Source organism: Canis lupus, chromosome 26, assembly GCF_003254725.2.
Source record: "Canis lupus dingo isolate Sandy chromosome 26, ASM325472v2, whole genome shotgun sequence".
Taxonomy (NCBI): domain Eukaryota; kingdom Metazoa; phylum Chordata; class Mammalia; order Carnivora; family Canidae; genus Canis; species Canis lupus.
The window spans coordinates 11,384,475-11,411,735 of NC_064268.1; the positions used below are offsets into that span (position 1 = coordinate 11,384,475).

Consider the following 27,261-nt stretch of genomic DNA (forward strand, 5'->3'; position numbering starts at 1 on the left):
GCCAAGGGAGGTTAGGTCATGGCGCCAGGGTCCTGCCCCTCCACCCTGATGCCACACTTGCTCCCATGCAGCTGCGCATGAGCAAACCCGAGTCCCTCTGCCCTGACCTTCCAACCAGCGGTGGACTGCCAGGCTTGGTGGGGTGTGGCTTGTGTTTGCTGCTTCCGGGTCCCTGTGCTGCCACGAGACTTCCTAACGTGGCTGCCTCTCCCCTGCCCCCTGGCCCTTGCGTGTGGGGCACAGAGCGGATGCATGGGGACGGCGGGAACGTGTCAACCTCAGGCTGGGGCACGGTGGGGGTGCCTGCGTTCCTCGCCCACCCGGCAGGAGCGCAGAAGCCGGAGCGGCTGTCCCCAGTCCCCAGGGCCCTGGAGCCACGTACCCTCTCGGTGCCAGCTCGCAGCTGAAGGGTTTGCTCCTCACTGTCGCTTTCACTGTCTTCCAGCTGCTCCAGGATCTCGTCCAACACCACAGACCGCTTTTTCTTCGGGGGCTCTGTGGGAGCCCAGATGGCAGGAGAGGAGGAAAAAACAGCCGAGAGGGGTGGGAGGCGGGAAGAGAGGAATGGCAGGAAGGGAGAGGGACCGGGATGAGCAAAATGGAGGGTAGGAGGTATAGGGAGGGAGGAGGGAGTCACAAGAGAGGGCACAAGGGACCAGAAGCCATCGAGGGAGAGAAAACACGAGAGGAGAGAGACACTGCCCGTTAGTCTCTGGCTTCACCGTGGGGCTGCCTCTCCTTGCCCCAGGAACTCTCCGGCTCTGCCCACCACCCCCTCCCCAACTTCTACCCGCAGAGGACAGGGCTCCATTTAGGAAGGGAGCCAGGAAGGCCCCCTCCCAGCAGCTCAGGGGGTAACAGGTCTCTGCCTGGCTTGCAGGGAGCAGAACACCTTCAGAGGGGATGGGTCAAAAGTGAGGGGGCCATCACTGGGGAAACAAGTAGAAGCTGCTCCGGCTTTCCTGGAGGTTATACATTCTTAACAGTAGAGTAAGCGGCTTGCTCAAAGATTCCAAAAGAAGCATGGAGGAAAGAACAATTAGAGGTAGCTTTGGAGAGGAGGGGCTATTTGACTTGGACTTTGAAGGACGCATAGGAGTTCTCTGTGAGAAGAGGGGACGGGGATGTGGATGACAGCACAAACAGAAGGCACGGTGGGCTCAGCAATACATGGTCGCTCTGAGCCCCAAACACTACGGAGGATGCATTGTGTGCTACAGCTCTCCTCCTCTCAGCAGTCCCACAGGGACGTGCTAGGACTGCCTCCTGCAGGGGAGGGAACCAAGCTGCAGACAGGTAAGTCTAAGGTTACTCAGCCACACGTGGAGGCAGGATTCGAAACCAAGCAACACCAGGGCCACAGTGTTCCCACTTCCTATGAAAGTCTCCAGGGCTGGCGCGAGAATGCCAGGGAGGTAGTGAGGGTGGCAGGAGAAGGTGAGCTGGGCCCTCGGTCTTCCCAGGAGGGATGTGGTGGGGGGAGACCGGCTCAGGCCTGGCCTGTCTAACCTCTCACGGTCGGCCTCAGTCCCAGAGAATGCGGACTTGTTCAGAGGCAGCTGCAGACAGGATGTCCCAATCCCGTCCTCAAACAACACCTCCTCTGTGAAGTCCTCAGGGAGACAACCGCCCTGTGATCCTTTGCCTCCGACTCCCCACTAGGCTGGAGCTCCCAAGGGCATGTCTCTCACGAGGGTCTCTCCAGAGTCTGGCCTGGCCCCTGGCCCTGACAGGAAGAATCTTGGGCCTGTTGTATAGAGTCCTAGGCTAGTGACTTGGACTCTCTGGGCCTGTTTCTTCACCTTGTTCCTCCCAAAGCGACAGGGCACTGACCCTGTCTCATCTTCTCCATGGCTACCTGCCTGATCCAAGACATTCACCTGAATTCCTGCTCCTGCCATCCCCACAGGGCTGCCTGAGCGATCCTTCTAGAACAGGTGCTACTGCTTGGGGTCTCAGGCTCCTACGGCTTTGCAAGCAAGGAGAGGGAATTCTCTAGTCCTCTGGGTGCCATTGCTTGAGCTGGCCACTCCGGGCTGGTACACTGCATGCACACCACAGGACCTTGGCACCTGCAGGTCCCAGAGGACCCTGTAGTGAAGCCCCAGCTCCCGTGCCCCCTCCTCCTCTGACCCCGCCACCTGCTTTGGGGCACTTCTTACTGCTGACATCGCGGCGGTTATTTCTTTGTTTGGGAACAGAGCTGTCCCGTTCACTGCCGTGTCCCTGCCTCAGTGCACAGCCTGGCACCTAGTGGGTGCTCACTAACGTCTGCCCGATGAAGGGAGAAGCAAATGGAGCAGGAAGGGGGGGGACACAGTAAGGCTGGGGACGCTGTGGGGGGCTGCCCGCCGCCCAGGAGCCCCCGGGCCTGGCAGCTGTACCCATCATTGTTAGTCATGGAAAGGGAGAGAGGGTGGGATGGGCTGGGGGTGGAGGCTGCAGCCCGTGGCTCAGACGCACATTTCCTCTCCTTGCTGCCTCCTCGATGCTCCTGGTTTCCTTAGAATCGCAGGCTCTGGAGGTGCACAATGGCCTTTGGAAATTGAATTTGTGGGCAGGTAATGGGAGCCGAGAAATAGAAGAACAGCAAAATAGGGCCTGTGGGCCTGTCACAGATGCCTCCTCCTAGTTACTAACAATGGGAGTGCGAGCTCCTGGGCTGGCGGGCCCCCGCTCTCCTGGGCCAGGCTGGCCCAGGCTCCAAGGGCTGGCTGGTGGCGGCCAGCACAGCCGCTGCAGTGGAGCTGCGGGCCTCACCTCCAGAGCTTCTCTAACTCCGAGGCACCAGCACAGGAGCCGGTTTCTGCCTATGCATCCTAGGGCTCGAGCTTTCCATCACTTCTGCACCCCGAACACCCCCCACCTCCACTGCCGCCCTCTGGTCCCAGTCCTCGGCATCTCTGGCCTGCAGGATGGTGGGAGCTTCCTCTGCCCTCCCTCCCAGAGTCCGCTCTCAAGGGGCACCCAGAGGGATCAGAACCTGTGGCTCCTTTGTCTCAGCCCTCAGTGGGGCCATCTCCTCTCCCCTGGGGGAAAAGCTGAAGCCAGCAGGAGGGCCACCAGGCCACCCAGGTGAGCCCCTTCTTGGTTTCTGGCACCCCCCTCTCCCACCTCCGGGCCTCGCATTTGCTGTTCCCTCTGCCTGGAGCGCTCCTCCTGCAGGTGGGGGACTCGCCTCTTCAGGGAGGTCTCCCTCCTCTCCTTGTTTAAGACCACAAGGCTCCCAGAGCCCCTGCCCACATTCCTCTACAGCATCGACCGACCGTTCAGCTCCCTGTCTGCCTCTCCCACTGGAATGCTGGCTCCAGGAGGAAGGGGTTTTGGTCTGCATTGTCACTGCTGTCCCCCCAAGGCCTGGAATGGCGTGGGGCACACAGCAGATGCTCAGTAAGTACCTGCTGACTGAAAGGACGGATGGCAGGGACAGATGAGATCAAAGAGTTCAGGTTGCTGAAGGACACACAGAAGCAGGGACTGGACCAAAAGCAGTCTTTAACCACCTTTGTTCATGTTTTCATCCCCTCACAGCAGAGGCTGGGCAGTGCCCGCTCTGGGCTGGGCCTGGTATGAATGGGACAGCCCCCATCTAGGCTGTTCCTGGACCACTGAGGGGTGATGGAGAAGAAGCCGGACAACCACAACCCAGGGCAGGATCAGCGCTGTGATGGGGAGGCACCTGCTCCATGTGGGCTATCAGGGCAGCTTCCTGGAGGAGGGGACAATGTAAACATGGCCAGAACCCAGCCTGACTCTCAGCTCTGGCCCTCTCACCCCACTGTGCAAGTCTTGCCACTGGCAGGTGGTTGTGCCCATAGCTTCAGAGCATCTCCCACCCTCCCAACCAGTGGGCACCTCCCAACCTCAGCCCCGGCCCCAGGGACACCAGTCACGTTCAGTTTGCTTGGGAGCTGGCCTCACTGTTTTAAAGACTTGTGAACCAGCTCTTCCGCGTCTTTGTCTGGAATGTCAGCCCTGCCCTTGGCTGCCCTCCCCCGAGTCACCTGAATACCAAACATCCTGTGACACAGCCACCCATGGCTGGGTTCCAGTCCTATGCTCCCCTCCCTGGTGGTGGGACCTTCACCCCTCCGAGCCTCGGCTCCCCATCCTGGGACAAGCAGGAGGCCCCGGAGCAATGGACACAGGATGGGACACAGAGCTGCTGTTCCTGCACCTCTCCACACAGGGCATCTCCAGGGCCCAGCTCGCCTGGAGGGTCCTGCTCCTGGATGCTTCTGCTCTCTGGATGTCCCCAGGACCACACTGGCCCCAGCTTGCCAGACTGAGCTCTGTGCTTTTGTGCTGAATGTAAGAACGAACGAATGAAGGACTGAATGAATGAATGAGTCCTAGGGCACTGAGGTGGATAATCTTTGAGAAACAGCACTGCTGTGGTTGGGACAGCAATACAACAAACAGGGGTGGGGTTGGGAGGCACCCGAGAGGTCATCTGGCTGGGGAAACCAGAGGGTGGAGTCTCAGGAACCCTTTGCAGGAGGGGGCGTTGCCACCCCTACTACACAGCTGGGGACACGGAGGTGCAGGGCGAGGTGCACAGCCCAGGGCCCCTGGCTAACACACGGCAGCCCCCGGCTGCTGCCCTGGCCTGTCTCACTTGCTAGCGTTGTCTCACACATGCTTGCAACGGCTCTCGGGGGCCCTGATTCGGGGTGGGGGGTGCGGGTGTGACTGCACGGTCACACACACTTGGCTTTGGCACTTGCCCAGTATGCAGCCTTGGGTGGGGCCCGGACCCAGTGAGGCTCACTCCCTCGTGCATAAAATGTGGGGTGGGGGGCGGACAGGGCTGTTCCTCCACCCTTCCCCTTCTCTGTGGCCACCACCTGCTGACCCGCAGGCCCAGACGTAAGGAGGCCTTTCCTTTTGCCTGGAGCAGTTATGGGCTCCTCTTCCCAGCGAAGCCTCTCCGGGGACCCCCCACCTGTCCTCAACACTTAGCATACAGGCTCAGGAACGCAGGCATGGGCACATATGCCCCACCGCTGGCCAGCCTTTTGCTGCCTCCGTCTCCTTGCCTGTAATGTGGGGTCACGGGCAGAATTAATGGAGGCAAAAGAGCAATGACTGGCACCTGGTTAGACCCCGGTCCGTGGTGGACAGACCAACATCTCTGCCGCTCTAACTCCCATCAGAGATGTGGACTCAATGTCTCACTTTGCTATTAGGCCAGGGGGCGTCACTGGGGCAGGGACTGTCAGAGGATAGCCAATACCTAGTAGGTGATCCATGAGCAGTTGTTAGGTAAATGAATATAATGATTTGGTTTGTAAAGGCTGAAAGGGTACGGTACCCATTTCCCACCCCAGGTTGGAAAACAGAGGCCCAGGGGGATCCCCGGACCCCTGGCGGGGTGAGGAGTGCACAAAGTAGGTCAGCGAGGGGCTCACTCCCTAGCCTTGGAGATCAGACAATTCAAGGTCCCAGCTCTGCCACCTAATGGCTCAGTGACCTTGGGTAAGTCACTTCAGCTCCTCAGGTCTCGGCTTCATCTGTGCGTGGGGGCTGAGGACAGGACCCGTCTCCTGGGGCAGCCGTGAGCATCAGTGAGTCTGTGCTCGGAGCCCAGTACACCAAGGGCTCGGCGCTCGGGGCCATGACTGCTCTGGTTGGCCTGGCTCAGGCCGGGCCCCCGACCGCCCCCCCAGGGGATGCGTCAGGCCCGAGTCCCCACCACGTGACACCCAGCAGCCCCCGCCGGCCCTGTCTGCGCATGGAGCACCCTGCTTGCAGGGAACAGCTGCTGAAATCCCACTTCTTCGACATCAAAAGCCTCAGTGGGTTTTCACCAAACAAACATAATGCAGAACTGGAGAAAGGTGTAAAATAAATAAACGAAACAAGCTGTGCATTTTCTTTCAGCATTACAGCTGCACCCGAAGATAAACAACAAGTGAATGTCACCAAACATCAATACCCGAGAAATTAACTTGACAAAAAACTCAGCCGTCCCCCAACAACCCCCCAGTCCTGCCCCCCTCCCCGCCCCCCCTCCAACCACCATTTTGCATTTCTGGAGTTCCCATCTAATGATTTTATTTTTCAATTAATTCCTTGACAGAATGCCAGCCCGCGTCTCTCTCCCGGCCCTGGCTGGCGCTGTCGCCCTGCATGGAAGGCAAAAGCGGGCAGACGGAAAGGCGCGAGTGGGTGGGCGGGGAGCTGCCGGAGGACGGGAGAACGCGCCTCGTGGGGTTTTGTTCCAGAGGCAGAAGGCTGAGGACGGGCGGGCAGGGCGGGGGGCAAGGGAATTCTGAAAGGACCTGAGAGGAGCGGGCGCCAGGCTGCCAGGATCAGAGCCCGCGGCTCCCCGCTGGGCCACCTGGGGCCAGGGAGCCTCACCTCTCTGTGCTCTGTCCCCGCACCTGCTGAATGGTACCCCGCGTGGACGGCGCGGGGGGCTCCGGGAGGGTAAAGGCGCTTAAGTTTTTACAGCAGCGCCTGGCGCACTGTAAGCGCGGTGAAGGTTGGCGGATCTTACGGTCCCCTGATGGGACGCTGTCACCGGATGCAGGCAGGTCACTTCTCTCTCTTTTAAAATGGGGGCGGCAATACCAGCCCTGGACAAACATAGGAGCCGCTGTGGGTGCCCCATCCTGGTGGCCACCCACAGCATTAGCGTGCGGCTCTGGGACACATCAATGGCTTTCCCTGGCCACGGGGGCATGTGCAGCCCTGGCACGGGGCCGGCTGGAAGCGTTGGGTACATAAGCTCCCTCAGAGGAATCCTCCACCAGTGAGGGTGGACACATGTCCCAGCTCCCTGGACTCCCGGGGGGATAGCTCTGAGGTGTATACGACACAGATCTTGGGGGGCCCTGGTGGGCTAAGCCCCAGAGACCCCTGGGACTGGGTCCCTCGCCTCCTTCCGGTTCCTCATGCACTTCCCGGGTTCACCTCCTAGGTGATCTGATCGGTACCCGAGTCCACGTCTTGGGGTCTGCCCCTGGGAAATCCACCACACTGGGATACCATGTCTGTGGGTGACCAAATGGGAGGAAGCCTCACACGTGACAGGCCCCTGGTAGAGTGTCTGGATTTGCTGACATGATTTAAGATTTAAAAAGCTAGTTACTAATATGCCAAAAAAAGGGAGATGCTACCTAAGAGTCTGCTGCATGTCTAGTTTCTCCAGAAAATGGATGACTCAGCCACAAAGAGCCCGTGGCCCCACCTGAAGGTGAGCATATACTCTGTGCCAGACCTGGTGCTCGGGATGCAGCTGTGAAGAACACTCTACAGGATGTTCTGAACCACCAGCCATGGTGGCCACGTTGGGACCCCAGAGTGGGCAGGGCCCAGGCACCTGCTGGCTTGGGGCAGCAGGCTGGGTGTGTACTGGGAGAAATCCCATGAGCTGTGTGAGATTATCATCCCATTTGTCAGATGGATAAGTAGCGGATCTAGGGAAGTCACGTGACCACACTTCCCCCTTCCCTGTGCCCCGATACACTAGTGAGGCCTAGGGTCCTGTGGCTCAGCGGCCAGGCTTGCAGTAGAGACACTGGCATAGCCCCTTTAGGAAATAGCTCCCAGCAGAAAAGGTGTGAAACAGAGGCCCCACGGTACCCACCAACCTGCAGTAGTGGCATTCTCGAGGCCAGTGGTTCTCTACCCAACTGCCTAAGAGAATCATCGAGAAACCACTGAAGCCGGTGATGAGAATGGTCTGGGGTGGGCCACTGGTTACTGAGACTGATGCCCATTGCCTTTATTAATCACCAGTGCTATGGGCTTCTGGCTTGCTGTGAAGCAGGAGCCTGCGTGCAGCTTGGTGGGTGGCCCTCACACTGCGTTCCAGGCAGCTGGCCTGGAAGCTCCCCATCCACAGGGCCTGGATTATGGTGGATTTAGCCCATCGTAGGGCTCTGGGGCCGGGCTAAGCCTGGGGGCTTTCAGGCTCCGTCCTGCATGTGTTTGCATTAGTTACAGATGCTGGAGGGGCCGGTGCAGGCTGGGGAGGACAGAGAGTGGCCAGGTGAAGGTGACTCATTGCGGGGAAACAAAGGAAAAGGAAGAGGACCTGCTGGAAGGGATCCCCCTCTCCTCTGCCTCAGGCCTAGAGGGATCTTTCCATTTCTAGTAGTGGCTTGATGGGCATTAGCTTCTGGCCCCCTCTTCCTGACACAGCCCTGGGTTGGGAGTAGAGGCTGGAAGGGAAGCCTTCAGGGGGCCACGGTGGAGGGAAGTCTGTATCCAATCTGTAAGTGTGGGGGCCTCAAGCAGCCAGGCAGGCACGGGAGGGAAACTATAGGGTGGGCTGCAGACTGGCAACTCAGCCCCACCTGCCCTACAGGCACACAGAACCAAGGTGGTCAGACCTGATTTTTCCAGAGGCCAGAAGCTCGACTTCTGGATCAAATCTTCTGATAGCAAAAGAGTGGCAACTCATGAAAAAAAAAAAAAAAAATCCCAAACCCCACTTGTCCATATTTTCCATGCAAAATAAAGATCTGTGGCTGAGCTCAGTTGATGGCTCACCTGTGCAGCCTCTGATTTATTATCTCTCTCCCCTCTGTCTACAGAACCCTACCGGTTCCACTTGTGGCCGTGAAGCAGTAACAAAAACCTCCCTGTCTGTCTGTTTTTCTTGGGTTTCTTCGGACTAGGCCAACCGACAATTCAGAAGCAAAATCGGCCACCCCCTGCCACCAGCCACAACCCTGGAGGGAAGTCCACCCTCCTCCTGCTCCTATTTCTAGCACTCTGGTCCCCAGGTCCCTGAACCCCTGACCAATCCGGGCCCAGCCCCTTCCCCTCCCAAGTCGCTCTGAAATTTTCCTTCTGTCAGTTTAATTCTGTGATCGATGAGGAAGAGCAGGAGAAATGGCCCGGCACAGCTGGTTTCCCCGTTAGCCCTAGCAGGGATTCCTGGCCTCGCTGGCGACGGCTGAGTGAAATGTTTGCGGAACGCAGAGAACACAAGTCAATAACAATTTAGCTGGATTGGGAGCAAGTACCTTCCCCGCACGGACAGCCACTCCCGGGGGAAGGGGAAGAGAGTGTGCAGGATATTGCTGAAGCGCTTGGAAATATTTCCAAAACAGCACTCCAAGAGGCTCGGGGCGTGAGGCCGGAAGGAGGGAGGAGGAGGTGACCTGGAGACACCTGCTCCCGCCGGCCCCAGGCCCCTGCAGCCTCCCCAGCACCTCCGCAGGGGGAGACGTTCGGCTGTCTGAACGTGGATCCCTCCCTCCTGCCAGCCATTTGCACCCTTGCTGGCAGCTGCCGCCTAGGAGCTGCCTGACCAAAACAATTCCTGCTTCTCCGTGTGTCTTCGCGACACTCTGCCTCCGCCCGCTGGGATGGCTGGGGGCACGTGAGAAAAGAGCTGGTCTCCCGGCCAATTTCAACCTCTCTCCAGGTGCCACCCACCAACACGGCTGGGAGCAGGCTGAAGAACAAAACACACCAGCCCGGCCAGGGAAGGCCGCGCACTTCCAAGAGGGCAGGGGTAAAACGGCTCCTCCGTCCCTCCGGTCCCCACAGTGGCAGTTGGGACAGCTCCCCGCGCCCCCTTCTGCCTCCTGATGGGGCGGTCTCCATGCCCCTGGAGGAAGGGCTGCCTGCTTCCGCGAAGCCTTAAGGAGGGAACGAGAGGCACCCAAATGGAGGAATAAAAATGAGGTGAGGGGAGCTTACAGGAACCTTCTGTCTTCAGGGAGCTGGAAAGATCCACAGCAAAGGGATATTTTGAATAATAAATTCTGCGACTTCACATACTTGCTTGAACTTTCCCGACTGTGATTTTTAAAGCCCGATGATTATGTTTTCATGGCCAAGATCAAGAAGGCATATTTGCAAGGGCTGGCGTGGGGATAACGGGCTCTCCTGGTCCCCGATCTTTTGAAAATGTGCCGTCCTATGAATGATTAAGTTATGGAGGGGGGGGGGTTGGTGAACTGTTGCAGGCTTTAAATATCATCTGTATGCTGATGACTTCCAAATTTATATCTCAGCCCAGACTTCGCCCCTGAGCTCCGAACTCATAGATTTATCTGCTTGACATCCCGCGGGGAGTCCTAATAGGTGTCTCAAACCCCATGTGCCCCCCCACCCCAGCCCCCACCTGCTTTTTCCCAGCTTCCTAGGCTTCATCATCACGAGGCACCACCATCCTCTGAGTGGCTCTGAGCAGAAATCTCCACACTGGCCTTAATTTCCCTCATGCCTTCCAGAACAAATTAGGCCGGCTCTACTAAAGGTAGAGCCCATAGGATCAATCCACCTGCTTCTCTCCATCCCCACACGGTCTTTATCCCCACCCAAGCCACTGCCCCTGCTTGCTGGGAGGATGGCGATGGGACTCCTACCTCCATTCTTATCCCTCTACGATGCACACCCCCACATAACAGGGAGGAAGAGGTCTGACAGTGTAAATCAGGCCACCATACTGATCTCTGAGGGAACTTCCTGCTTTACATTGAATAAAAGCCAGGCTCCCTGCCTCTAGGCCCCACAAGGAGCCCTACTGGCCTCTCTCCAGCTTTGTTTCCTAGTATTCTCCACCCTGAACAGTTCTCTAGCCACGATGGCCTGCTATGACCATGCTCCTGCCCCAGGGCCTTTGCACCTGCGGGTCTCTGTGCCGGGAATGCTACCCCCCACCCCCCCATTCTTTGGCTGGCTGGCTTTCTTCCTCCTATCACAAAAATACTGACTCCTTGGAAAGACTTTTTCTAGGTCAGGCCTGTGCCAAGAGTAGGGGAAAATCTCTCTACTCCTCCCACCCCTGAGGAACATCTTGCCATTCTTTCCCATTTCCTCCACAGGGCTTGCTGTCATCCTAACATTGTTATTTACTTTTTCTTCTTTGTCATCTGCCTCTCCTCGTCAAATAACAGCTCCACGAGGGCAGGGGTCTTCTCTTTGGTTCACTGCTTTATCCTCAGGGCTGAGTAAAGCTTGATCATTGATTTGTGCTCAATGCAGACTTAAGCACATGAATGAATGAATCGAGTAAACGAGGGGCAGAGTAATAGGGCCTCCTTCCCAGGGAAAGCTGGAGTTCTTGAGCTGAGCACTACAGCTGGGGGGTGATGGTGAGGGTGTGGCTATGATACTTCTAGAGCTGTACACTCTCTAGAGAAAGGAGGAGTCATGGTAGGAGGAATTAGCTGCCCCCATGGCTTTTAGATGAAATAAGGCAGGCATCTCAGGAGCCCCAGGGGCTGTAAACTTTTTCTGTACGTGGTGAGGCAGTAAATAGTTTTGGCTTTGCAGGCCACAGGGTCTCTGCTGCAGCCACTCTGTTCTTCCCTTGCAGTGTGAGCATGCAGCCGTACCGGCCACATGAACAAACGGGGATGGCTGTGTGCCAAAAAACCCTTTATTTACAAAGGAAGGCTGCAGGCTGGATCTGGCTCTGGTTTGCAACTGCTGACCCATCTGGATTGGGAGGCCAGGTCCGATAAAAGGGGGATGATTTGGGATTTGGGGGCCTCTGTGGATACAGTGCATGGTGAGATAAGGTTATCTGTTCTGCAGTGTGCAGAGCTGTGTGTCCTCTGGCAATTCACTAGACCTCTCTGGGTCTCAGTTTGCACCTCAGAAAGATAGGAATGGCACTTTTCTCCAGGGAGCGAGGAGGCCAAAATGGGACTGTGTACTCAGAACCCCTTGGCAGTGCTCCCTGCATGGAGCAGGTCCTCCACACAGCCCTCTCTCCCCTCTTCTCTTATCCCTGACTTGGCTCTTAATAAGAAGTCACATGGCTGCCCCTTTCAGACTGGTGGTGTGTCTAGGCTCAAAGTGGTAAGAGCTGGTTTTAGGCCAAGCAGGACTCCAGGGCTGGCTGCACGTCTGGCTAACCGTGGGATCTGAGGCATGCTGTCCAGCTTCCCTGTGCCCCAGCCTCCCTCCTGTGGGGTGACAGTGAGGAGGAACTGAACTGGCTCTCACATAGTGGCTGGTACGGATGAGATGCTCTGTCAGAATGGGCCATTCCGATGTTTGTCTATCCGCCACACAGACAGTTTAGGAGTCTACCCTGTGCCAGACGCAAGACCGCACAGGGGATGTGGAGAGGGCCCCAGGCCCTGGAGGGTAGAGCCTTATGGGGCGAAGAGACATCAGACAATTGCACACATGAACAAAGTGGCAGGATGACCAAGCGAGGGGCGTGAGGGGGAAATGGAGAAGACAGGGGTGGGTTATGAGGGAAAGGGCCAATCTCTGATGCTCTGGCTGAGGCCTGCAGGCATGGAGGGTCAGGGGTCGGGCTGTCAGGTCAAGGGCGCTGGCAATCAGGCCCCTTCCCTGCCTGGTTCCCACCAGTGCCTGGCTGGGGGCGGGCAGCAGGTGCTTCGATGCTAGTGACCGACCCGGACAGGCACCCGTGTGCACCCAGACAGAGCAGATCTCCCTCCCCGGCCTGGCCCAGCTCGGGCGGGGGAGGCACTGCTGCCAGCCACTTGCCATGCCGGTCATGTCTCTGTTCCCAGCTCTGGAGGTGAAAGGTGCAACCGCTAACCACAGCCCATCAGTCCTCCCAGCTGGAATAAGACAACGGCGGGAAGCAGAGCCGCGCTCCCGGCCAAATAAAAGCCTGTTTGCCCAGGCCTCCCTGGCTGTGCGGGCTCTGAAAAAGAGGGTTCTGCGGGCGGATTGCTTCTCTACCATTATATTCTTTCGGTGCCACTCGCGGGTACCGCGGCCTGCCGAGGCCCTGAAAGCTTCTCGATGCCTCGACCCTGCTGGTTTGTAACACGCTCAGGAAGAAAAGGACACAGCCAGTGGCCGACTTTCCTCTTTCTTCCCTCCTTGCTCTCTCTTTTCACCCTCCCACACGCGAGGCACTGAAGAATAGCACTTCACCTACCGGGCTTCAAGGTGCAGTGGGGAAAGCTGGTTCTGGGCGGGAGGGGAGGCAGGGGCGGGCCAGGGGCGAGGGGAAAGCGGCCATCCTGCTACTCTCTTTAAAGTATCTCTGTCTGACATCAAGGTCTTAGACATGGGGCAACTTTTCCAAAGATTTTCAGAGGCCTGCTCTTCGTTGTTCAATTTGATGGGTCTATCGTAGGCTAATGTAATATCTTGCCATCTTACAGGGACAATGGAGAGGATGAAGGCTTCCAGAGGGTGGGGAGGCTGGGTGGTTTAAATCAAGCTTCTCTGGCTGCCAATACAGGAGCCTAGGTGAGTGGCGAGCACCAGACCGGGCACTGAGCACATTGAGCTCCCACGCCCAAGTTGGAAGGCAAGGGATCACAAGTGCCGTCTCCTCAGCGAGGAATCCTCCTCTTCCTCACTGCCACTGTGTACTAAGTGCCTACTATGTGCCGGGCACAGGGACATAGACAAGGGAGCTCAAGACAGGGGAGACGAGATGGCATCCAGAGTCAGATGCAAATGCACTGTCTTGAGCGCTGCCCACGTGGTGGGCATATTCATTCTCTCACGCACAGACACATGCATGCACACGTACATACACATGCACTCAGTTATTGCTTATAAAAGCCAGGGCTCAAAAAAAAAAAAAAAAAAAAAAAAAAAGCCAGGGCTCTTCTTTTGTCTATTCCTTGTGCTGGGCACACCTTCTCTCAGCCTGGCTTGACTGGAATGCAAGGTCAGCAAGGTGCTCATGGCAGCCCAAAGAACAGGATGAGTAACATCTGTTGCACACTCACTTGTGCCAGGAGCATTACAGGCATTGCCTCCTTAAGGCCCGTGATTCCCCAGAGGAGGTGAGTGCCCTTGTCCCACCGTACAGATGACAAAGCTGAGGCCAAGCACCTTGTCCCAGGTCCCAGAGCACCAGGGACACACGCTGGAGTAAATGGAAAGGGCACTGGTGCACACCTGCTGAAACAAAGACTCAGTCCAGCAGGATGACTAAAAGGCCAGGCCTTACTCCTGACAGAGCCGCCAGTAACTGGGTGCCTCTTTGGGCAAGTTATTATCCTCCCTGTGCCTCAATTTATTCATCTGTGAAACTGAAGACAACGTCCGTATTTACTTCTTTGGATTCTGCAGGATTAATAGCTGTGACAGCCCGAGGATGACACCTGGCACAGAGTAAGGTTTAACAGATGAAAGTTGTTATAGTGGTGATAATAATAATCAGTGTTATCTGGCCGGAACCGTACGCGGAGCTGTCCACCTTAACCTAGGCTCGTCAGGGACCACGGCTGGAGACAGGGGCCAGTGGGCTCTGGGCTGGCCAGCAGGCTTCGTGCCTGGCCCTGCTGAATGGCTGAGACGCCTGCCTGTCATTCCCACATTCCACAGGCGGCCCTTTGTCGTGGCCTCGGGGGCTCAGGCTGGGCAAATGGGGCTGGGGCCTCCACCTGAGATCTGAGTGCCTTCCTGGCAGAGCTCGGGGTGGAGGGAGGCCACTGGGCATGGGTCCCACCTGCCCTCAGAGTCTGCCAGAGCCCTGGAAGCGCTGAACAATACAGATTTCAACACAAATGAACTGGGTATTTTTCACCACAGGGAAGGGGCAGAGTGGGGGGAAAGGGTCCAGCCAGGAGAGCAGAAGGCTAGCAGCCCTATCCTGAACATTCTGGGTGGTGGGGGCACTTCCCTTTCCTAAAGAGCACTGACAGACAATGGGGTGGGTGGGTCAGAGGGACTGCTGGCTCCAGAGCACCTGTCCTGCGCTCACTTGTCTACCCCCCGCCCCAGGGTCCAGCTAAGGTGGGAAGGACAGATGGAGCTGTTGCCCTGAGTACAGGGGCTTTAGCAGAACTGTACAAGTTGGAACTGGCTTCCCCTGCTCACTGCCTGCATGACCCCCGGCAAGTTACTTCCTCTCCATGAGCCTCCTCCCTTCATCTGTAAAATGGGAAGGCACACACCCTCTACCTCCTGGGAGTGCCCCCTAGGGGAGTGCCCTGTGGGTCAAAAAACCAAAACAGAAGCTCCTGCTGCTTTAGTTACTGCACAGTTCATCTTCAGGACAATTCTCTAAGGCAGTGCCTTTGTGAGTCTTCTTGATTGGTAAAAGGGGAGACAGTGGCCCAGAGGGCCCAGTGTCTCCTCCCCGACAGCAGGGAAACAACAGAAACCAGGTCTCCTTGATTACAAGGTCAACGAGCTTTCTCCTAAAGCCAACCTTTTGGGGACCAGGAGCTTACAGAAAATCTGATGACAATAGATTCTCTTGCCAGACAAGTATATGCACACGTGTGCGCGCCCGCGTGCACACACACACACTGGATGACACATTCCTGGGTGTTCATAGCTCCTTTGAGGCCAGTCCTAAACTAGGATCCACGAAGACAAGGTTTCACATATTCTAGGGTACAAATCCCTGTGTCTTATCTTGCTGTGTTCTGGAGAGAGCTTTCTTTTGTTTTCACAGGATTATCATATGTTTCTTTGGGAAAGAGTGCTGTGAAACACAACTGGGAATTAGTTTGCTCTCAGGCTGCCTGTCGCCTCTTCATGACCCAGACAGGTGAGGCCAGTGTAGAGGTTTGACATGTGGGTGGGTACCTAAGAGACCCCTCCAGATAGGAGGCATCCCCTCCAAACCAGATACTTAGGCCCTCAGCAAACCCAGCCAGCTCTATCCCAGCCACACATCCTGCTGTTCGCGGGCACCATGTGCTGGATATTCCCTAGTGCCACCAGATCCATCCTCTGTCCTGCTGTCCCTTGGAAGGTGTCACCTGGCCCTCAGTGGGTCAATGGGAGACCCAGAGGAGAGCAGAGGTAGGAGGGAGCTGCAGGCTCGTCACTTGCTTTGGTGAGTTCTCTGGCATTGCTGTTTCCCTCTATACCAGGGGACTGAGTAGCTGTTGGCAGGCGCTGATCTCGATGGACCCACAAAGACATCATTTCCTCCCCCTCGCTGCCCCTATAGGCCCTGGGGAGGGGGTTGGGAGACTGCTCCTTACTGCTGCTCACCTCTGGCCCCCACCCTCCCCTCTGCATTTACAGGCTCTTCCCGACAACCACTGGGGTAAATTCTGTTCCCTGGTGGGACCCTGCCTATCTTCCCTTGGTGCTGGGAGGGTCTGATAGCACCTGCTTCCACACACTCAGTTATAGCTCAGAGCTCATGACCCCTTCTAGAACCCGAGCAGGCAATGTTCATCCAGGAGGACTTAGAGGCAGTCCAAACACAGAGCTGGGCTGACCCTCCAAATTGACCTTGGGGCTTTCATCTCACCTTGTACCTGAGCTTCCCTGTCAGCAGGGACACTGTAACGTGCACACCACAGGGCCTTCTATGAGGACACACCACATCAGTTTCAAGGGGCCACATGACATTTTCCAGCACCATCTATTATTCATCCCCTCCACTTCTTGAAGGGACCCAGGAGAGTCTACATCAGGGTCTGGATGAGTCAGGACGAAGGAAATACAGGAAACACACACCCCAGAGCTAATAAAGGCCCCAAACTTCTGGAAAATAGCATTTCCTAATGTCACACAGTACAGGGCAGTGGGTGGGATGAGAGGCTCCTGAGCTGGCCTGGGTTCAAATCTGCCACTTTCCAGCCACATGACCATGGGCAGTGCCTCAGTTTCTCTGTCTGTAGAATGGAGACGGCAGCGCTTAGAGCCACTACTGCTATTCTGAGGCTGAGACAGTACAGGTCATATACTGAGGATGGCCCTGGCACAGAGCGAATCCTTAGTAAACAGTAGTCGTCACATGTCACTTCAGTGCTTGGCCTCAGTTCTCCATCCGTAAAATGAGGCTTCTCATGGGTGCCTGGGCAGCTCAATCGGTTAAGTGTCTGCCTTTGGCTCAGGTCATGATCTCAGGGTCCTGGGATCAAGGCCCACATTGGGATCCCCACTCAGTGTGGGAGTCTGCTTCTCACTCTGCCTCTGTCCCTCCTCCCCCATGACCTCTCTCAAATAAGTAAAATCTTAAAAAAAAAAAAAGAAATGGGGGCTGACCATGCCCATCTCGTCGGGCTAGTGGGGAGCTCATAGGAAGATGAGTGGAAGTAAGCTACTACCTGTATTACTGCCGTGACTGCACCTGCCCTGCGTGGGCCTTGGGCTGCGGCTGTGGGAGACGGCCCATCCCATAGAAATACTCCTGGCTGAGTCTTCCCACTGGGGTGAAGCAATAATGCTGTCTCTGGAACTCAATTTATTGAAGGGGGCTTCTCTCTGATGCAGGGCAGAACTGCTGAGACTGCACGCTGCCGGCCCCGGGGGTGGGCGGTGGGGAGGAGTGGGCACAGTCCCTTACATAAACATTTGCCGACCGGTGCATTTGGGCCTGTCAATGGCTGTCGATACGGACAGGTTCCCTTTCTGCGTGTCAGGATTCGGGGACCTATTGAGTTGTAAGCTGGTAACTATGTGCTCAGTCCCGATTTCTCTGGTTTCTTGTGTTCTGATTTCTTTGCTCCTATCTTCCCCAGCCTTAGACTGAGGGCCTGGCCATGCCAGACACTGTGCCAGGCATGGGGGCCCAGAGAGGAACCCGAGGATATGGTCTCCGTGCTGGGAAAGACATCAGTCCAGCGAGGATAAAACCATATTCAACTAAATTAGGACATGGCAGGGAAGTAGAGGGATGGAGGTGGGAAAGCAGAGGATGAGCCACTACAGATATGTAAGGAGGTGGCAGAAAAGGGGAGGGCCTCCCAGAGGAGGTGTCATTTGAGCTAGGCCTTCATGGCTGAATAGGTCCTGCCCGGTTAAAAAAACCTGGAGGGCAGAGCATTCTGAGCAGAAAAAGTACACACCAGAAGACACAGAACACCACGTGGCATTGGGAGAGGTCTGGTGAGACTATGCTGGGACAGGCCACTGGAGTGGGCCAGGGGGTGTTTTGAACGGTTTGTCAGGCTGGGCTGCAGTCCTGTCTTTGCAGCTCCTAGAACACCTAAGGGGGATGCAGTGTTGCATCCCAGAGACACTGCTCGGGAGCCCCATGTGCTAGCCCAGAGCAAGACCAGCGAGGCCCAACTGGGAAACTCCTAGCCCCATAGGGCCACCTCCTCCACGGGTTCTCCTGAGCCGCTGCATGACTGGAGTGGTGGTGGTGGAGGACCGGGTGTCACTGGCAGGACAGTAAGTGATCATGTCCTGGCTCCAGGCTCCATCCCTATGTGGACGAGTGGGGGAGCGTGGGGGAGGGTGGGCGTCATCACCAACACCCCTAGACTGTCCCCAGGTGACAATGCTGGTCCCCTGATACCTAGTGGCAAGGGCAGCAGTGGCAGGTGCTTGGGGTAACTGGTCCATCCAGGAAATCCTCCGAGGGCTGTGAACCCTCCAGTTGTCCCTGGGACTGCTGGGTGAAGGAAGGCACCTACCACCTAAGACCCCAGAGCAGCCATGGCTGATGCTGTGGGTGAGACTATGGAGCCCCCTCACCAAGCCTGGCTTTCCCAGGCAGGCAGGAGGAATGGACACATTCCCAGCTGGGCAAGGCTACTTCCTGGGCACCCGTCACTAAGCCCTCAGGATCCTAAGTGGGTAGGAGGCCAGCAGCTGCCCCTTTACTGCCTGGCCTGAATGCCTTGTGAGATGCATGGAAGAGGTGTGGAGATGGGACTGAAGTTCAAACATCCCTCGATGTCTTCAGCACGAGGGTGCCTACAGGGAGGGGCAGTGGGGGGCACCTGTCACACCTTCCACATGCTCAGTTGGGGCTTTCCCTCATCCCCACCTACCTGACTTCCCAGCAACTTGCTGGGAAGGATGAGGCCCCTTGTGAGCCGGCCCCCCACTCTCTCCACTTTATCTGTTCTAGCCACGCTGGCTTCTCCTTTCTCCACATGCCACAGTTAAGGTCCCCACGGCTCAGGCAGCCCTTTTGTGGGCACAAACATCATGTCTGCAAGGAGGCCTTTCTAGACCACTAGCACAAAGAGTGTACCAAGCTTCTTCCACCCACACCCCTAGTGCTAGAACCAAGCAGGTGCTCACTGAGTTTTCTGGGGATGGACTGAGTAACTGGGGAGGCCATGTGATGCCACCAAAGTGTATAAGAGGTGGAGTCAGGTCTTGTGACCATGAGGCCCCCAGCAGGGAGTGGATGACCCTCAAACCCAGTCACCGAGGACGGTCCAGCAAAGAGGTGGTAGAGGATGGGGTTTCAGTGCAAGTGACCCCCTAGACTGGCCACTGCGACCCAGACAGAAAGTGCCAGGTAGAGGGGGCAACTGGACGTGAGCTGTGGTCTTGGGTGGTAGTGCCAGCTAGCCAGCCACCTGGCGGGATGGAAGGCGAGGGACAGAGCAGGGGAAGGGATAAACACCCTGACTCCAGTCTCCTCCTCTTCCCAATTTCCTGCCGGGCCTCCCAATGACCCAGTCCAGCCAGAAGCCACAGGGCATGGAGGCTACACCAGTGTCATCCACACAGGTCAGCCTCTCCATGTTAAGTGGGGAGAGGAGAGCGGAAAACAGATCTAGGAGGCAGATGGAGGGCACTGGGCACGCACTGGGAGGAGACAGGGCATCAGGCAGCCCGTCCTGACAAGGACAGTCCTCCAGGGAGCCCTGGGGCACTTACCGTGGAAGTGCTCGGCTGTCTTCCGCCGCAGGGCCTGCAGGCTCACCTCGGAGTCGGCCCACTCCAGGACCAGTCTGCGGCCGTACAGGTGGGTGCTGTGACACAGGGCCTGGAAGGCTCTCTTGGGGAGCATGGGCAGGATATAAAAGTGCGAGTTAGTGGAGACCTGCTCAGACACTGCATCCTGTCACCCTCCCACCTGCCGGCCCCTCAAGCTCAAAGGCCAGGCTCTGGCCCTTGTGACACCTGCTCTCTAGTGAGGGCGTGGGAGATGTTGGGCACTTTGTCCAATTAGTGGGTTACGTTCCCAGGGAAAGAGCTGCAAGTGACCGTGCTGTCAATATATCTGCAGTAACTGGTGCCCGGGCCAGCTGCCGTCCTCTCTCCCATGCTGTGTCCTGTCTGGGGAGGGCCACCCCATTGGTCTGTTCGCCTCCCACTGTGCCATCAGGGGCAACGCCACGTGAGAAAGCTGAGCTGTGTCAGGGCTCGTGATGGCCATGCAGGGCCCTCACTGTTGGCTGGTGGCTCTGTCCCCCACCTCTCTGCCTTTAGCACACTCCTTCCTCTTGCTCTCTGCGGCGCCTGGCCTGGTGAGGTCTGCCCACCCCTCCCTCGGGGGTTTGGTGCCACTTTGCTGAGATAGAACCCATCAGGCATGCAGGGCACCCACTTGAAATACACAGTGCATGGTTTTTCAGGATATTTAGAGTTGTGCAGCCATCACCAGGACAAGTTCAGAGCACTTCATCATTATCCTCCTCCCAAAGGAAACCCCACACTTTGATGTGGCCACTCCACACCCTTGCCCCAGTCCCCAACCAGGACTAGTCTGCTGTCACTTTGGATTTGCCTGTTGTGGACATTTTATGTGAATGGAACCATGCAGTTCTGGCAAGTTCCCTCTCCAGCATCGCTGGGGCCCAAGCTAAGTGGTGCTGCCCAGGGGCTCTTCCTGCAGCTCCCCTGGGGTACAAAGACACTATGTGCTTAGACTCTGGAGCCACCATGTCTGGGCAGGGTGGGCCCTGCACATCTTCGCTTTGAGACCTTGAGCAAGTTCATGAATCTCTCTGGCCTCAGTTTCCTCGTTCATGAAATGGGAATGTTAATGGTGCTCCAATCTAAGGGTTCACAGGGGATGAGAGTTAACACGGAATGTGCCTACGATAGTGTGTGGGCACATAGTAAGCGCCCAATACATGCTAGCTCTCGTCCTGGTTGTACTGTTACTGCAGACAGTTCCTTTCTCTCAGCAGAGGCCTCGGGTCAGCAGTGGGTATGGGCAGGGCTAGTCAGGGATGCTCATCAGCAATGGAGGCAAAGCTGGCTAATGGTGGCGTCTTCATCCGTGCTTCTGGGCTGCAGCCAGCACCATGCGGTATGAGAAGAGGGGCCGTGGGGCATGTCCCTCTTGCTCCCTCCATGCTGCAAGGAGGCACCATGGGACCAGCAGAGCTCCACACTGAAAATGATCCGCTTCTGGCCCTTTGCTGCAGTGTGACCATTACAGGCTGGACCATGTGCCCCCAGAGAATGGGTGTTGGAATCCACACCCCTGGTACCTCGGGTTGTGACCCTCTTTGGAACTAGGTCCTTGCAGGTGTAGTCAAACTCAGGTGAGGGGATACTGGAGGAGGTGGGCCCCCTAACCCACTATGACTGTGGCCTTGTGAGAGACAGCCACGTGAAGACAGATGCAGGGTGGCTGCCCCATGGAGACAGAGGAATGCTGCTGTCACGGGAAGCTGGGAGAGGCGGGGAACAGACTTCCCTCAAAAGGAACCCAACACTCTCACGCCCTTGATCTTGGACTCCTCGCCTTGAGTACCATGAAATCATCAGTTACAGTTGGTTTCAGCCATGTAACCTGTGGTACTTTGTTACGGCAGCTGGGATGACCCTGGGCAAGCCAGGTGCCCTACTGGGACCCTCAGTCTCCTCTTCTGTAAAAGGGGGCCAATTGTGGGATGAACATCCACCAAACCCCATGGGTAGCCCATGGCTGCTGTTCCATACACAACTGCATCTGAAAAGCACTGGTGGGAGGTAGGTGGGACATGCATCTTTAAAAACTAGACCTGTGGCCAAATTGAAGAAATGCTTTGTGCTCAGCTGTGCTTTTTCTGAGAAGGGCCAGGTGCAGGAAACTTTTTCTCCCCCACCCCCCTTTTTTTAACTTTAATTTAAAAAACTCTTTCTGACTGCCAGCAGAGCCTCTGCATTTTTTCCATGCGGATATAAAAATGCATCTGGACTCCGAGCCGAAATGGCCCATTCAGAGCTTTAAAACACACGCGTTCTCAGCTGGCACGGCAGAGAAACAGCCTGACTGGGGGAGCTGGGGTTTTAAGATGGGGGGAGAACAGCCAGTCGGGAGTCTGGCGTGGCGGGTATTCCGTCCTGGTGCTGGGGTCCCTGAGGAGCTGCGGTCCCGGGGATGCAGATGGGTGGGGGCGGCTGTGAGGCTGCATCTGGTGGCGGCTGAGTGGCAGAGAGAAGTGAGGAAAGTGGGCCTGGGAGGTGGGCCCAGGCAAGATGCCCCGACCCTGGCCTTCTCCTGCGTGCACCTTCAAGCTGGCATTTCCTCCCAACTCCTGAAACCCTGTACTCCGTTGCTGTGCCTCACAAAGTCTGGAGACAACTCTGTTCCCTGTAGGAGTTGCTAAAAACTCCCTCTCCTGCCATTCCTCTGACATCAACCCTTCCAAATTCTCATCTCCTCTTTGGAAGAGCTTTGGAAGTGGCACAGACATAAAGACTGGGGGCTCTGGACCTTGGCTACGTTGGTTCGAATCCCCTACTGTATCACTTACAAGCTGTGTGAGCTTGGGCAGGCTGCTTAACCTTTCTGGGACTCATTTCCTTGAGTGGAAAGAATGGATAGGAGAAGCCCATGAACTGCAAAGTGTGCCACTTGCAGCACTATTGGCTGTTATTGTTGTGGATGCCACCCGTTCCCTTTATGCCACCAAAGAGCAGGAGCAGTATTTTGGTGGGACATGAAAGCTGTTGTGGATTTGGTGTTGGAGAGTAGCTCATGGTTCTCCAAAGATAGCAGGACTACCATCCCTAGTTCCAGTCCCCTCTGGGTGATAGGAGACCAGTCCTCACTGCCTCAGTAGTTGCAATGGAGCAGCTTCAAACTGTCATAGGCAGCAGAGACAGGGACTCGAGGCTAGGATTGGCCTTGGACAATCCAGAGTGATCACACTTTACTAAAAGAGCCTGATGGGAGCTTGTTATATTTGGGGGATCCAAAGAGGCAGGGGAGTGAGTGAGGAGGAGGACCTTAAGGGGCTTTCAGGCTCACGCAGGAGACACAGAAAGTTCCAAGCACAGCAGAGAAAACATGCAGCCCTGGCATCTATGGCCTGGGGCCTGCCAGTAGCTTTCTCCCTGGCCTCTGTGCTTACTGAGATCCATGCCACCCCCCCCCCCCCCCGCCCCGAGAGTTCTGAACCTCAGCTGTAGGTGCAGCTTAACTCTGCCAAATGGACTCTCAGGGCCTTGTTTCATCTTGGGATGTTTGGGGGTCAGCGCAATGTGGGTATCTCAGAAGAAGCGGGGAGTCAGGCGTTCCTAGCCTGGTGCTTCTCTCCAAAGCCTACTTCTGCTGCCTGTTTTCCTCTCTTGGAATGAAAGGGCCTTCTTCTTCCCACAGATTATGGATCTCCTGGGTTGGAACTCTGAGCACTTGACCCCAACCTACTCAAGAGAACAAGCATTATTCTCTCTCATCTCAGTGAAAGGAATACAGGCACTGGTCAAGGTCCCTACACACGTGAACTTCCTTCTCGCTTTTCCTTTTAGACCTTGTATGTTCCATCCCTGGGCCTCTGTAACATGCTTTGGCCTTGGAAGAGCTCCCTTGAAAAGCTGACCTGCTGGTGGCCCAGGGCACAGCCTGCTCTCCTCGCACAGACTACAGCCAGGTGCCCTCCCTGAGGCCCACGCATGTAGCCTCCATCCCAGAACCTGCTTGTGTGCTGGCCCCCTTGGCTCAGTGTGGAACCTTGCTCAGGACAGAATGTGCCCAGGGAATACGGCAGCTCCCCCTTACCTATGGGGGATACGTTCCAGGACCCCAGTAGAGTAGGCTATTTGCTGACCCAGATGGCTGCCCAAGGTCCCTCTGCTTTGACCTGGGATAGACAGACTTCTCACTTCAGGCAGCAGGTCTCAGGGCCTGGCCCCACTCAGAGAACTGAGGCGGACTAAGGCGAGCTCAGGCAGGTCTGGCTGGAGTACAGGCTAGCCATTATCTAGTTTCCTGGCTTGGCTGTCCTAGAATCACACCCCCTTGACCTCCTCTGACCTGAGCTGCCAACTGTGGGCACGGAGAGCCCAAGCCTCTGGCTGCTCTTCCGCAAATCCTCCTCTACCCCCAACCCCCACCTCCCAAAAAGGGAATCTACGAAGGTAGACAGGGAATGACAGCCACCGGCTACGCTGTGACCAGGCCTGGCAGTCATCTTTCCATAACAGGGAAGGTGCTGGAAGGTGGCCAGCGCAGCACTGGCCTGACCTTTCTGCAGCTCTCCCTGGAGATAGACCTCTTCCTCCTAGCAACAAAAGTCGACTCAATGCCCTTGGCAGGACTCCCATCCCAAGGGCCATGGCTCCCAGCCTGGACCCGAGGACAGGACTCCTGTCTTTAGAAGTCCAGGCACTTCTTGGCCCCTTCTGCACTGTCTTGCAGAGTGGGAGGGCTGTATCTCTCAGCAGACATCAAGTGCACCTGAGCATGGACAAGTGCAACCCATGCCAAGCCATCTGTGCCCCCAATGCCTGGAGTAAGTGTGACCTAAGATGGCCAAGAATGACCATGTGTGCCCGGGAGCTGAAGGAAGGGAATGGGAGCACTGGGCCCTGGCTGGGACTGTTGGGGGCTTGGCTCCTTCTCTCTGCTGAGGGGGTTGAAAAACGTGGGGCCTGTGCTTCTGGGAGGAGGCTCTGTGTCTCTCTGGGCAGCATCCCGTGCTAAGGGGCACATCCTTTCCGTAACGGCTTCAGGCTCCAAGGGGGACACACAGTGGGGCCCTGCTGCTTTCTGGCCTTGGGATCTGACGAGGAACTTCTCTGCAAGTGGGGGCCCTCTGACCTCTCGTGGCTCCCAGGCAGAATAAATAAGACACAACGATTCATTTATCCCCCACTGCCCGGCACATGCTAAGAGCCTGAATCCTGGGACCTGTTATTGCCACAGGCAGGATAGTTTTTAAAGAGTTATTAGAGTGGTCCCGGAAGGAAGAGAGTTGTCCCACTCCACTACCTTGTCACCTTTCCTGGGTAACGTGTCCTGACTGCCTGATAACTCTGAAGTGAGGACACTGGAGCCTAAGTCCCTCCTTCAGGGGCAGAGGCCTGGATGGAGGGACAGAGTGAGCGAAGGGCTACCTTGTGGCGCTGCTTATACCCTGATGATGAACAATGCACACTTGTGGGTCTGAGGAGAGTGGCTTGTCCTGACCCTGGCTTCTCGGCCCCTAAATGTGTTGGCGGAGCCCAAATCCCTAAGCAAGGCTCAGGATCCAACACACTTTCTTTCACCCCTGGGTACTAATGATGGGAAGCAGGTAGACACAGGCCTGAGTGTATGTACATAACACACCTGCCTGAACAGAAAAATGGGGGCAAAACCCCAATTTTCAAGTTTGCTTCCAGTTCACATTTCTAGAGATGAAAAATATCTGATGGCCAGGCGGCAGCCCTGACCCCCGGGGCTCCAGCACATGCAGCTGCCGCCCCTTCTCTGGTGCCTGTGCCACGGCCTGGGCCTAGCCCTGCATCCTCACAGTTGCCTCATGGGGCAGTATTATTTCCAACGTGGAGATGGATGAGTAATCTGGGGCTTGGAGGTACAAAGCCCCTCATCTGCATCTCATGGCCTCCTCATTTCCACGGGGTGATGGCCCCTGTGGATCCCGCTGCACTCCCACAGGCCCCATGGAGACAGTGCTCTACTCCCTTCTTACACTCAATTAAGCAAACATGTGTTGAGCGCACACCACTGATAATCTGATGGTGATCATCGTTTACAGGGCAGGCAAAACAGCCCAGCCCTGCACTGGCCACACCGGGCACCTGGCACGGAGGTGGCCATCACTGCATTGAGCAGCCCTGGTTCCCTTATGGTCTGCTGTCTCCACAAAGGTGCTGGTTTCAGCAGAGCCCACAAGGTGACAGCTTGGATGCGGCCAGCCCCATGGGAGCCCTCTACAAACCCCTCAGCAGCACCCCAACCATGGGGTGGGGGTGGGGGGGCTCAGGCCATGTGTCCACCACCTACTCCCCGGCCCCTCCCCTGGCATGGTGCAGAAGCGAGAAATGGAAGGGACACATGAGCTGGTTCGACCCCACAATTAAAGCCGCGGTTGTTTACCACAGTGAGAACAGCTCTGCCTGCCAACACCAGCCGCCATCACGTCTCCCTACTGCCGGCTCCCCCCAAGTGTTTATTTAAGCCAACACATTGCTCTGCTAATTGGATAACATTCCATGTGAAAATAGACCTTTTAAAACAACAGCAGCGGCGGCAAATAAAAACAGCTGCAACTGCAAAAGTACAAAGGCACGGCGGGCTCGGGAAGGAAAAATTAAAGGCGCATGCATGGGAAAAAAAATTAATATTCTGGTTTCCGGGCTGCAAGTCTATTCTTTCCATCCTTTCCCTTCTGGGCCACCCTTCTTTTCCTCCTCTGGGAAAAGAGAGAGGAGGTGGCGGCTGTGTAACAGAACCCCAGTGGCTACTGGTGGCCCCTCTGAGGCTAGGCTGTGGTCAGGCTGGGGAGGGCTAGAAGTCGATACATGTGCTGGTGGGGCTGATCTGGGGTGCTCACTCCTTCTTTGTGTGTGTGTGTGTGTGTGTGTGTGCTCACTTCAGCCTGGGCATGCTCCCAAGAGATGCTCTGCCCCCCACCCCCACCAAAATGTCTCTAACTGGCAAGTCCTCTCTGCTGGGTGCTGGGGCGGGGGTGGTGGCAGGGGTGCTGGAGAGAGGAGAGGCTGGCGCTCTGTGTAAGCAAGTGAACGAGGAGGGAGAGCTTGGACATGTGGGGTTTGGTCTCTGGTTGGCAGGCAGGCCGGCCGGCTCTGCCCAGTCCTGGCTGCTTGACCCCGGGCCAGTGACTTCACCCCTTGGAGCCTCAGTTCCCCAGGTATCAAATGCCACCTGCCACTTTTCCTCCTGGAGCCCTGGGAGGATTAAAAGCGACAAATCAAACACCCAGCACCTCCCTGCCAAAGACAGGCTCTGAGAAGTTGACAGTTTTGATCAATGCCAAGATGTTGCTGTTCTAGAAACATCAGTGTCCAGAGGGCCATGTGGCGCCCCAGCGAGGGGGAGAGCCAGGCCACCCAAGGAAGACTACTGCATTTGGGATGGTTCAAGTCCTGGACTTCCAGGCTTCCCTTGTCAGCCTCTGTCCGCTCCCCTCCACCTCAAGGGGGAAGGTTCTTTGAGAAACATGACCTCTGGAGTTTTAGGGAATGCTACTGCCATCGGAGGCAGTGATACTTATGCCCCGGACAGCAAGGGCTGACAATGTCCTGGGATGGGAAATATGGCGAGCTTGGCGCCTCGGCCCCCTGGAGCTGGGGCTGGGCTTCCCACTGGTCCACGGGGATCAGTCCACGGGGATCGGTCCACGGGGCTCTGCAGCGTCTGTGCAGATGGAGCCCAGCGGCCGCGTGGAGAGACGGGGAGGGAGTTATGCAAATCTCCCGTCCGATTCCTGGGGCTGCTGCAGGTTGGGGCGAGACAATGCGCGTGCGGTGTACATGTCACATACAGAGCCT

At 56.6% G+C, this 27,261-nt stretch overlaps 1 protein-coding gene across 1 annotated transcript in view; it reads right to left on the bottom strand.

The window, feature by feature from the left end:
* The window catches only part of RBM19 (RNA binding motif protein 19), a 126,739-nt gene that overhangs the window by 4,896 nt on the left and 94,582 nt on the right, over window positions 1-27,261 (bottom strand). Inside the window, exons 23-24 of the mRNA XM_025474069.3 lie at window positions 19,462-19,582; window positions 383-495 (exon numbers count right to left, since the gene is read on the bottom strand). Coding sequence (XP_025329854.1) covers window positions 383-495; window positions 19,462-19,582 — 234 coding nt within the window. The remainder of the gene's footprint in view (window positions 1-382; window positions 496-19,461; window positions 19,583-27,261) is intronic.